A 12,722-nucleotide genomic window follows, 5' to 3' on the forward strand; every position below is an offset into this window, starting at 1 on the left:
AGGAAATGTGCAAGTCTGACAGTATGGTGTAGTGGTCTGAGCATATGTTTATCCAGGACCCTTGGGTTCTGTCTGCACATCTGCCAGTAAGGCAACTCACTTATTTTCTCTGTAATATAGTTCCCCATCAGTAAAATGGGAATACTAAACTGACTGTATTTCAGAGGCATAGTGAAGTTTAATTCATTAATGTTTCTGAGGTGATTTCAGATCTTTGGATGCTGATGATTTGTACGTTTCCCTGAGGTGTCCGAGGCAATTTGTAGGACAAAAGAAAGACCGCTCTGAAAAATATTATAATTCCAATAAAAGATTATCTTTTAAGAAAGGAAATCTAGTTATTATTAATGGCTATAAAAATAACAAAAAATAAAGTGGCAAACACTTTTCACAATATTATCACTCCATAGCTGACTCCTCAGGCCAGGTCTACACTAGACCTAAATTGGTGTAACTATCACACTTGGGTGTGAAAAATCCATACCTCTAAGCAAAATAGTTATACCAACCCAGCACCCCCCCGGTGTAGACAGCACTATATTGATGGGAGAGCTGCTCCTGTCAACATAACTATCTCCTCTCAGGGAGGTAGATTAACTTTGTGGACAGAAGCTCTCGCATCAGCGTAGGAGCATCGTTCCTTAAGTGCTACAGAGATACAGCTGCGCCTGCATCAGTGCAGCTGCGCTGACGTAGATGCAGCATTTTAAGTGTAGACCTGACCTCAGTCCTCATCTTCAAAGGAAACCTGCACAACACCTTCAAAAGATGAGCCTGGGATCTTAAATTCCTAATTTTTCAAGACACGATAAATCCTGCATTTAATAAAGACACTGGATTTGTAGTTTATTACAACAAGCTGTAACCCATTAATCCCCTTTTGTCCTATGACTTCCAAGGTCTTAACGGGACACTTCATCTTGATGGTCTCTTATGTGTTAACTATTTATGCTTAATAATCTGTTCCACTTTCTATTTTGCTGTGACACTCTAAGTACCTTTATTCCAGACCTGAAGAGCTCACTGTCACTCAAAAACTTTGCTCTCACCCACAGAAGTTGGTCCAATAATAGGGCTAGGAACTGAAGCAATTGTGGTAGCTAGGGCTCAAGGTTTAGAGTAGTTGGGGGTCAGGTCTTGAACAGCAGGAGATTTGGGGAGAAGCAGTCTGGGGACCTGGGGCGGAGGTCCAGCAGTCAGAGGGGAGGGCAGGAGTAGCAGGACTAGTTCACTCTGGAGCGGAGGTCCGTGCTGTATGTTCACCGCTCAGGCGCTATCTTCCTTGCCAAAAGGTGCGTTTTCACAGCCAGTGAACTCGCTGCAAACCCCCGTGCGGACAAGGCCCTGCAGACTTGCCTCTGACCTCACTGAGTCTCGGCAAACCCCTCTAAGGCATAGCGCCGTCGGACCTCTGCCCACTAGAGTGAGGTGCAAACTGCCCGCGCCCGCTCTCCGCGGGCTCTCGTAGGGGGAGCGCTCCGGCTGTACCAAGGGCTGGCAGCGCAGACCCCGCCTTAGCAGGTCTGTGGGCGGCGAATGCCCGCGGCCCGCCAGACTCGCAGGGAGCCCCCTTCGCGGCTGTGCTTTAACAAGAGTTTTGCTCGCTTCCTCCCTGCCGCTCGCACCACCCGCCTGGCCAGGGCCACTGAACCCACGCCACCCGTCTCTGCCTCGCCTAGCTAAATGAGCATCGCCGGGGCAGCGGCGCCCCCTTCCCCCCCACCAGCGCAGACACAGAACATGGCGGGCTCTCAAGTCCCAACTCCCCCCCCCACTCCCGATATCTGCGCATGCGTTGTAGGGAGCACAGAGGCCGTATCCCTCCGCCAAGCCCCTTTTGTCGGGGATATTTGTGTAATAAGATAATCCCCGCACCCCAATGGTAAGTGCCATGCGCCCCTCAAAGCGCTGCCCCCTCGCCGTCCCGGGGTCCCCCTGCTTCAGCACAGAGGGGACGCGCTGTGGTGACCTGAGCCGCCTCTCCCCTCCCGGCCGCTGTGTCCCTCCGCCAGGCGCAGCAGCAGGGACTTTTGTGTGGGGTTTTTGGGCGCCGTGGAGAGGCGGCCTTTGGCGCCCGTGGTGGTTGTTGTGGACGGCGGCGACGGCCGGGCAGGCACCACGGTAAGGCCCCATCGCCGTGCCCCGTCTTTCCCCCACCCCCCCGGGCCGGCCAAGCTTTTCCAGGTCAGTCTCTGCCTTTGTAGGGCCCTGTTACCGGATGTGGAAGTTGATCTCTTCGCTGGTAAAAAATAATTCCACTTCCCCCGGAACCCGGCGCCGCGGCTCCCTCCGCAGCGCCCAGCCCAGCCAGGATTTCCTGTTGGGGAGAGCGGGCGGGCCGGCCGGCCTTCCGGGGACCCCGCCGCACGGGGGGCGCATGGGGGCTGGGCGCGGGCAGGGCTCCGCGGGGTGGCGGGGCGGGGGTGGGTGTACGTATGAGGGGCGTGGGGATGGGGAGGCTGCCGTGTGTGAAGGGATGGGGGCTCGCTGAGCTCTGTGGGGGGGTAAGGGGTCTGTGTGGCGGGGTGCATGTTGGATGTGTGTTGTGGGGTGGGGAGGCTGCCGTGTGTGAAGGGATGGGGGCTCGCTGAGCTCTGTGGGGGGGTAAGGGGTCTGTGTGGCGGGGTGCATGTTGGATGTGTGTTGTGGGGTGGGGAGGCTGCCGTGTGTGAAGGGATGGGGGCTCGCTGAGCTCTGTGGGGGGGGTAAGGGGTCTGTGTGGCGGGGTGCATGTTGGATGTGTGTTGTGGGGTGGGGAGGCTGCCGTGTGTGAAGGGATGGGGGCTCGCTGAGCTCTGTGGGGGGGGGTAAGGGGTCTGTGTGGCGGGGTGCATGTTGGATGTGTGTTGTGGGGTGGGGAGGCTGCAGTGTGTGAAGGGATGGGGGCTTGCTGAGGTCTGTGTGGGGAGTAAGGGGTCTGTGGTGGGGTGCATGTTGGAAGTGTGTTGGGGGGTGGGGTGGCAGCAGTGGGTGAAGGGATGGGGGCTCACTGAGCTCTGTGGGGGGGGTAAGGGGTCTGTGTGGCGGGGTGCATGTTGGAAGTGTGTTGGGGGGTGGGGTGGCGGCAGTGGGTGAAGGGATGGGGGCTCACTGAACTCTGGGGGGGTGTGAGGGGTCCATGTGGCAGGGTGCATGTTGGATGTGTTGTGGGGGTGGGGAGGCTGTGGTGTGTGAAGGGATGGGGGGTTGCTGAGCTCTGTGGGGGGAGGTAAAGGGTCTGTGGGGGGGTGCATGTTGGATGTGTTGGGGTGGGGAGGCTGTGGTGTGTGAAAGGATCGGGAGCTTTCTGAGCGGGGGGAGGTAAAGGGTCTCTGGTGGGGTGCGTATTGAATGTGTGATGTGGGGGTGGGGAGGCTGTGGTGTGAGAGGGAATGAAGGGGCCTTCTGAGCACTGGGGGATAAGGGGTGTGTGTGGCAGGGTGCAGGTTGGATGTGTGGGAGTTGGAAGGCTGTGGTATGTGAGGGGATGGAGGGGCTTGCTGAGAACTGTGGGGGGAAGGTAAGGGTCTGTGTGGCAGAGGTGCACGTTGGATGTGTATCCAAGGAATGGGTGGTGCCTGTATTACCTCTTTCCCCGCCCAGTGCCGAGCACGTTGGCTTGGTTCATATTTGTGATCTGTGACCCCAGTGAGTGCAGTGTGCATAATAGTTGTCTCTAAAGCCCACTTGTGTGTATGCTGCTGTGGCCCCATCTACTTGTCCTGTACAATGTTGTAGTGAGAAGCAGGCTAGTGGGCAGATGACAGGACTTCTCCAGTAGCTCAGCAGTGGACTTTTTCAAAGGGGTGTAGTCTCCAGGGTTGCATTCTTTTGCCTCCGCTTTGGCAATCTGACTGTGCGTTTCCTGCCTTGCTTTGGGCTGGCATGCAGGTTTCTATCCTTTGTATCGACTGTAGCTTGTTTGGAAGTATTTCAGGCCCAGAAGTGCTTACATTTTACTGAGGATAAAATTACCCCATTTTGTAGTGTATCATTTTAAAATGCTTGGAATCTTTTGGGATAAAAGGTATAGTATACATGTAAAGTTACTCTCATAAATTGCATTTGTTTGAACAGTTGTATTGCCTGTCACCTCTAGGAATCAAATTGGTTTACATACTACCAGATCCCTGACAACAACCCCTTTTCAAATCTAGGGCTGTTAATGTCAAACCCAGATTAGGATTCTAAGAATTTACCCCTTACATCAGTTTTAAATGATCTCTTATGCCCTCTACTAAAGTGTTTTTTTGCTTGATCTAGTTGGGTGTAATCTGGAGAAAACAGTAGGTATTAGTCCTAAATTTACATGGATAGTTATATAAAATGAACTTTGAAATAGTTATCTGTTTTAACTTGTATTTAAAATTCAATGTACGTATTAGGGATCTTGAATTAGGCTAAAAGCTGGTTTGAATAAAATGTACGATTTAAAATAAAATCCATGTAAACTGAAACCGCCTCCTTTTCTTCAGAGTGTTAACGATATATACAACACAGGTTGAATACCCAATATACTCCAGATCTAACTCTTGCTCCCAATCCAGTTTCCTTATGTACTGTAACAAGCACAAGTCCAAAAGTAAGGAGTCAGAATCAGTTCTCAATTAGTAGCACGTGGTCACCCACCATTCAGATAAGACAAATACTGTATGCTTTTCCTGAAAACAGTTTGCTTCCAGGCTTTGAGCCTATCTCCAGAATAGTAACTGTGTCAAGGGTCCTCATTATAGATGTGTACCTTAAGAAACTGTTTTAATCTGAAGTGGGGACAACACATGTATCCTCAATTTGTACTGCAGACCTGTTCTATTCAAAGCTGTAGTACAGTTCAGGGGTGTAGTTAAAACACAACTCGCTCTTGGCTGTCAAAACAAGATAGCATTTATTAGGGAAATAACAGTTCTAGCGTACATAAGAGACAAATGTATGCTTTCTGGCTCAAGGAAAAAAATATTTTCTGTAGTTCTGAACTGTACAGTGGAGTCTTATTGATACATGGGCATATTTAAAATTAAAAGGGCGAGAGAACGAAACTACTGACAAAATTAAATCATTTGACCTTTGACCCGCCTCATGACAGCAAGTGTTTACTATTCATATCACCTGTTCTCTGAGGCTTGGTCTACACTGGGAGGGGGGATCGATCTAAGATACGTCGACTTCAGCTACGCTATTCTTGTAGCTGAAGTTCCGTATCTTAGATCGACTTAGAATCACTTACTTTGCATCCTTGTGGCGCGGGATCGATGGCCGCTGCTCTGCCGTCGACTCCGCTTCTGCCTCTTGCCGTGGGTTGATGGCAGAGCAATCGGGGATCGATTTGTCTCGTCTACACTAGACACGATAAATCGATCCCCGATAGATTGAGCACTACTCACTGATGTGGCGGGTAGTGTAGACGTGGCCTGAGAGAACAAACCTTTTCTGAAGCATATATCATGTTGAATTTTTGGTTAAATTATCTAGAAACAGTGGTTCGCTACCAGTAGGAGCAGAATTGCTGCACTGTTAGATTAAAAGGCTGGCATGATAAAACATAAATTAAAACGGTTTACTTCTGACAAACTGTATATTAAAATAAAATTTTAATTCTGCACTCTAGCTCAGATCTTTAATATCAGCCTGCATACTTATGTTGATCCAACGATGATGTGTGGGAATTATAGAATAATCAGTGAGTTATGACGATTTACAAGGAAATGACTCAATTTGATGGATTTATTTCCTTAAACATTATTGGATGCAACCTGTTAGGTGATATATAAATGTGAAAATAAAATTAAGGCATCAGAAGTGGTCTTAAGAAGCATTACTGTATGGAAACAAGCAGGTACTAGTAAAACCATTTTTAGTTAGACGAGAGAGGGTTTTCTTTTATTGGTGGTGATGGGGGCAATATCTTGCTCTGAGTTCAACCATCGTGGTATTGTGTCTGAACTTGGAAAACCAGAAACAAGTTGACTTCAGTGATGATATTTTAACACTGATTAGATAATGAAATATAAAATGAGACGTTTGTATTTTATTTAATGAATTAATTTTTGCCAACACATTTATATATCAATATATGTTAGGAATTTTCAGTGTTTGACACCTCCCAGGGCACGTATACAAAATCTAATTGAAAAACCTGATTTGTCAGAGATGCCGAATAAGTTTCCATTGAGTTCAGTGGGAGTTGTGGTGCTCAGTTCCTCTGAAAACCAGGTCAGTGATTGTATAGGCAGATTAGCTTTGAAGCACCAAAAGAAAAGGACTTTCTGAAGAATAAATAACAAGTGGCTGTGAGAAGTGGTGGGCCTTACATGTGTTCCAGAGCACGATTCTCTTGGTCTTTGTCAGACCAGTGGGGTAGCATATTCTATTTCTTTAGGCTTTGTTTACCTTTGATTTTCAGACATTCGTATAACTGCACTAGTGTAAATCCTCAGCATAGCTACTGTGTATTGCTGGCACAGCTTACTCTGCAGTAAACTTCACTGGTTCGGATCACACTGCTCTAGTGTAGTTGAAGCTTGGTCTGTGCTACCAACGTATGTCGGTATAATTACGTTGTTCAAGGATATGGAAAATCCACACCCCTGAGTGACTGTTATACTGGCCTAACTCCTGTTCACTCTGGTACAGCTACACTGGTGGCTGAAATCTCAGTGTGAGCAAGGCCTTAAAATGTTCTGCTACCAGCTGCCTCATTTCGTATCACCCTAGCTGGTGTTGGTACTGCTGCATGGGGGAAGAGAGATGAGCTCTGTTCTCTACAATCCAACATATTTAGAGCTTTATACATCAAATTTAATCACCTGAATTACCACTGAAAGTACAGAAGGCAATACAGTTCCTTCAGAACAGATGTACTATGTTGATGGTATCTCACAGGTGTGCATTTAATTTTTGTTCCAGCTGTGGTGCCTAAGTGGTCTTCAAGGTAGTCATGTGACGTGTATGGCAGCAACTGAGTCGAAAAGTCCAAAAATTCAAGAATCACTGTGAAGAACTTCAAATACAAACAAGAGCATCTTAATCAGCCACAGGCAAAACACTGCTGCTACCCAATGACCCCATGTGGTAGTGCAGGAGCTATTGGGGTACAAGAGCACCCTCAGCTAGGGTGTGGTCTACACTTAAAAGTTTTGGTCGTATAGCTATGTCAGGAGTGTGAGAAAATTCACATCCCTAACCGACATAGCTATGCTGGCAAAAGCCCTAATGTAGACACAGTTAAATCATCAAAGTCCTTTTGCCAGTGTAGCTATTTTAATTGGGAGCTAGTATAAGCTATACCAGAAAAAGAACTCTTGTGATAAAAGCTGTGTGTTCACTAGGAGCATGTGCTGGTCTAGCTATACCAGTATACCCTTTCTAGTGTAGAAAAGGCCTTGCAAACAAACAATTGATGTAGCAACTACTCATGTTATAGGCTCTAGATATTATCCTCAACCTCCTGACATCTTGTTTGCCATGTCTGGAAGAAGCCTGTTGATTCATTTTTTTTCAATTTCAGTAATGCAGCTGGAGAGCCCAAAGACCATACTATACTGGTCAGATGAAAAGGATGTATACAGTATTTGAAAAGGAGCCTCTTTCCCTACTCTCTATAATGCTCAGTCCCAACTCTCTGGAAGTCCAGTGGCAGCACTTAATTTATAGTGGATTCTTGTTTTAAGTGCAAAACCCAACTCAACGTTGACTATAATATTTTACTGTACTGCATATAGGGCTAGATACTTGGTCTTGCTTGTGTCACTTTAAGGAGCCGGAGTGTCACAAAGTGACCTTAAATCTGTCCTAAAGGCGCAGCTGAGGATTTCTCTGGCAGGGGAAAAAATCCTAGGCAGCTGATATAAAACCCCTCCTGGGATGCTGGCAGAGGAGTGGTGGGGAATTGTTCTGGGGTGGAGGGTTGTGCTGAACAGATTTTGGGCCAGTGCAACAGTCTGTAGGGGGCTATTCTAGCCCTTGTACATTAGGACAGCTCTTTGGTTGCTCTAACTTTTATGCCAGAGCTAGCTCAGAAGCAGGAAAGTTCATAAAAGATAGCGAAGAGCCACCCTTGCCAATATCCGCCCCAGTATAAGAACATGCACAGTTGCATCAGGCATGGGCTTGATACCGCCGAGAATTGCACACACATTTTTCAGCTCCTAAGGACAGCCCTGAATTCCAAAAGCTACCAATATGCTGAGAAATCTACAGTAGCTTCTGGGAAGTACCATCCAGAGAAGGTGCAAAATCATATAATTTAAGGTCCAATGTGGTTTTGCACAAGTTTATTTGTACAAACATATTTTTCTGTTCAGCCCATAATTTACATGCGAAACGTGAGGGTTCTTACCTGTGGGTGTAGACTGCGTTTATTCCCATTGACAAGAAAATCAACCGCAAGTTAAGTTTATTTTAAAAAATAACCCATTTTGAGTTTAGGTAAGTGCAACAAACAGCACTCCAAAAGCAATATTAGAACAGTTTTTCACAGGTCATTTTTAATTAAAAAATTAATCAACTTTAGCTGAGTAGTCATGAGAAATATCGCTAGTGATATGTTTTTTGTTTGTGGAAAGTTTCTAAGTGCATAAGTCTTATAGTGAAAGAACAAGTTGGTTCTCAACAACTACAGTATCACTGCTGCTCACTGCTGTAAGTTATATAATTTGATTTTATTTTGTAACTGGCCGACAATATAATTTTTCTTAGGGTTATTTTTACCCTTGTCTCCACAAGATGGCTCCGTGAACATTTCTTTGGGTATCCTATGAGAAATAAAATTAACTGTACTTGTAGGTCACTGAAAATTAGATGTAATATGTAAACTCTTGAAAAAGAATACTTTAAGTCTAACTTTAAAGCTAGCCTGTAATAAACATATAATGGATAAATGACATGACAAAAAAGCTAATTTTATTTGTAGTCTTCCATGTCATTTCCTTTGCTTTGGTTGGGACACTACTTATTAAGTATAGTACAATTCAGTTAAACATCATTAAGACATCAAAATCAAATGTTAAGAAAAGCAAAATATAGTAGTATAATTTGAAAGAGAATGTTACAAGCAGTGATTCAAATGAACAAAACAAACCCCTGAGAAGGTGTCTTCAAATATCTTTGAGAGTGTGGACTGAAATACCTAGTGGGAGCAACCCCACAGGGCACCCGAGCAAAAGTTTATTTACTTGCTCCTTTGGGGGATGGTTTTGGAAACTCTTAAAAGAAGGTTGCATCAGCGTTTGGACACCCCATGGCAAGAGTGATGAAGTTTGTTTTTTTTTTGTATACAGCTAGATTCCTCCTCCGTATGGGCTTTAAAAATAAAACCACAAAATCAAAGGAGAGAAATAAGACTGTGATGTTCATGAATTATGCTGAGAGCTGGTCAAAACTTGGAATTTAACAATTCTCAACCTAATTTGGAATTTGAATTCTGACATTTCAAAATTTCCTTTTGTCCCATATTGGAACGAAAAGTTGAAATTCACTGTGAAACAAAATATCTGAACAATTTTGTTTTGGAATTATTGAAATGACCTTATCAAAGGTTAAAGCACTTTGTTTCAGCTTTATCCATTAATAGGTTCATTTTCCCCCCTCAAAACTGTTTTCACAATTATATTGTAGCCTCTCAGTAATATATTCTTCACTTTTTTCCTGTTCATGAGTTTGTTGTGGAACAGCCATTAAGAACTTATTAGCTTGATGTTTTCCATTGCAAAGATTCTTCCTGAGAAAAGTAAAAAGACACGGTCCCCTCTCTTACATGGGCTGATTTTACTTTCTTACACTAAAAAACAGTTTGGTTCCTGATACTAGAAGTAATATAGATGTCTACAGTGCTAGTCATCTTGTCCTCACTCCTTCATTTCTCAGTCAGGAACTACCATAATTCAAGAAGTCACAAAGAAAACTTTACAAATTCATTGGTTTTGTGACTGATTTTGACTCCATTTAAAGAGAATGAAATTAATAGTTTAATGGTATTTCTTCCTGAACTGCCCTATCATTTGTGTGATGGAATTGGAGCTGTTCTGTAATAATTTATAAATACTGTATATTGACCTGGCTCTTGGGATTTTTACTGTATGAATATATTGTTTTTGTTTAATAGGGGACTGAAGGGAAAAGCAAGCAGGAAAGGAAAGAATGTCTCAAGATAATCCACTTGTGAGCAAACGTTTGAGAGTTAAGAGGCAATTTCAGGACAGGAAAATGCTGGGAATGTAGAAGGTCAAAAGAACTATGGCAGATTTAATAAGGGTCTCTTGATCGAAGGTGTGAGGGGGGCAGTTGTTCAGAGCAACCAGGCTGACGCAGGCACCCATTAGACTGAGTGTCTGAAGAAGTTAAGGCCTGCTTAAGTTACCATCAGGCAATGATGTGCCCTTCACTCTAAAAGCTTTGTTCCTATTTATAAATAAATAATATTTGGTTTTTAAGAAGCCCGTCTGCACACTGGGCATCACTAGTCATGGACTTCCAAAGGGAAGAACCTCAGGTTTTCAAACTCAGTTGGACCTGCAGGGTGAGAACAGTTGACGTGCAGGGTACTGTAGCCCAGGCCCTGATTAAGTGTGGGAGAATGAATTGCGGAATTCCACCCTAGGACAGATAAAGGCGTGACAAAGTGCAGTGAAAGAGACCAAAAAAGAAGAGCAGCTAGACCTGTAACCATGAGCATCAGTAAATTACTCTATCAAGAAATATATATCATGCTTCTCATAAACTATGACTAATATAATACCGTCTGAACCATTTGTCATGCATGACTGGAAAGTAAATTGGTAAAACCCATTCTCATTCTTAGTATCTTTGCAGATGGAAGCATAGATAAAAGAATGAAAAATTCAATATGTTTTGGCTGGTTGTTTAAACTGTATTTTAAATTCTGGACACTGTAATTATTTAATTTTTAATATTGGGTCTAAGGTCAGTCAGTGGTTTTGCAAAGCTGTTGTTCCAGGGAGTTCTTGTAGAAAACGCATACGTTTAGGGATGTTTTGCCACATAGGTTTATTTTTTTTCCTTCTGCCTCTTACTCCCCGCTCCCCAAAAAAGCAAGACCTGTATATTTACAACTGTACAGGTATCAGTAATTTAACTGTTTTTTTCAGCTGTGAAAAAAGTTGTTATAGTCATTGTCTTGGGACAGTGATTAGCCAAATTTATGCAAAAGTCCATATGTTGCCTTGAAAATGATGGAAACCTAAAATAAAGTGCTGCTTTTCAAAGACACCCATTTTATACAGAAGGGAAATATTAAGTGCCTTTTTTAGAGTTATATATGCTGTGTGAATTTGGGAGGAGTACACGTAGTACTAGCAATTACTAGTTTTAATTTAACATGTCATATCTTATGTAGGAACTGTTATGGAAAGATTCAACCAAGCCTTGCATGCTGTTTTGTAGAGGTAGATTCAAAATATTAGCTCTTCTCGAACATCTTTGAAAAGTTTCCTTGGGTAATTTTATCAGCTTTTATCTCCAAAATGACTTAACCTGCAACTTCATACTTGATTTGTCCTACTACTTTTTAATTATCTTAGCTGATGTGTTGAATATGACAAAATGGCTTTTTACTTAATCACGGCTTTTCACTTAGCCGTAAGTATGTGTGGTGCAGGGGGGAAAAAAAAAAGTCTACCATTCTGTTAGTGGGTAATGCTGCAGAAATGAGTTTTTTAGGGTGGACTAAATGAGATGATTATGAAAGCATCACAGATAGATTTATATTCTGAGCATAAGGAGCATGGAAGAAGGCACAGAAATGTTTGTGGTAAAGGGAGCATAAAAGAAAGAGTTATTGAGGCCAGGTTTCAGAGTAACAGCCGTGTTAGTCTGTCTTTGCAAAAAGAAAAGGAGTACTTGTGGCACCTTAGAGACTAACCAATTTATTTGAGCATGAGCTTTCGTGAGCTACAGCTCACTTCATCGGATGCATACCGTGGAAACTGCAGTAGACATTATATACACACAGAGACCATGAAACAATACCCCCTCCCACCCCACTGTCCTGCTGGTAATAGCTTATCTAAAGTGATCATTAAGTTGGGCCATTTCCAGCACAAATCCAGGTTTTCTCACCCTCCGCCCCCCCCGCCCTCCCCCACACAAACTCACTCTCCTGCTGGTAATAGCCCATCCAAAGTGACCACTCTCCTCACAATGTGTGTGATAATCAAGGTGGGCCATTTCCTGCACAAATCCAGGTTCTCTCACCCCCTCAACCCCTCCAAAAACCATACACACAAACTCAATCTCCTGCTGGTAATAGCTTATCCAAAGTGACCACTCTCCCTACAATGTGCATGATAATCAAGGTGGGCCATTTCCAGCATAAATCCAGGTTTTCTCACCCCCCCCCCCCCCCATACACACACAAACTCACTCTCCTGCTGGTAATAGCTCATCCAAAGTGACCACTCTCCCTACAATGTGCATGATAATCAAGGTGGGTCATTTCCAGCACAGATCCAGGCTTTCTCACCCCCCCCTCCCGCCCCCCGGGGAACACACACACACTCACTCACTCACTCACTCACTCACTCACTCACTCACTCTCCTGTCCAGTTTGACCAATGTAAATGGCAGAGGGGCATTGCTGGCACATGATGGCATATATCACATTGGTGGATGTGCAGGTGAATGAGCCTCTGATAGTGTGGCTGATGTTATTAGGCCCTGTGATGGTGTCTCCTGAATAGATATGTGGGCACAGTTGGCAACGGGCTTTGTTGCAAGGATAGGTTCCTGGG

General features: G+C 44.4%; 1 protein-coding gene across 4 annotated transcripts in view; it reads left to right on the forward strand.

Annotated features, from left to right (window-relative positions):
* Window positions 1-1,827: 1,827 nt before the first annotated feature.
* Window positions 1,828-12,722, forward strand: part of GABPB1 (GA binding protein transcription factor subunit beta 1) — a 37,534-nt gene continuing 26,639 nt past the window's right edge. Inside the window, exon 1 of one of the 4 annotated variants that reach the window (XM_073304016.2) lies at window positions 1,828-1,882. In XM_073304016.2, coding sequence (XP_073160117.1) covers window positions 1,880-1,882 — 3 coding nt within the window. In that variant the 5' untranslated portion in view covers window positions 1,828-1,879. Of the gene's footprint in view, window positions 1,883-1,993; window positions 2,185-3,460; window positions 4,007-12,722 lie in introns of those variants that run through there. The other 3 variants (XM_073304017.2, XM_073304020.2, XM_073304019.2) reach the window with 3 other exon arrangements.

The sequence above is a fragment of the Lepidochelys kempii genome, chromosome 10 (genome assembly GCF_965140285.1).
Source record: "Lepidochelys kempii isolate rLepKem1 chromosome 10, rLepKem1.hap1, whole genome shotgun sequence".
NCBI classification, from domain to species: Eukaryota; Metazoa; Chordata; order Testudines; family Cheloniidae; genus Lepidochelys; species Lepidochelys kempii.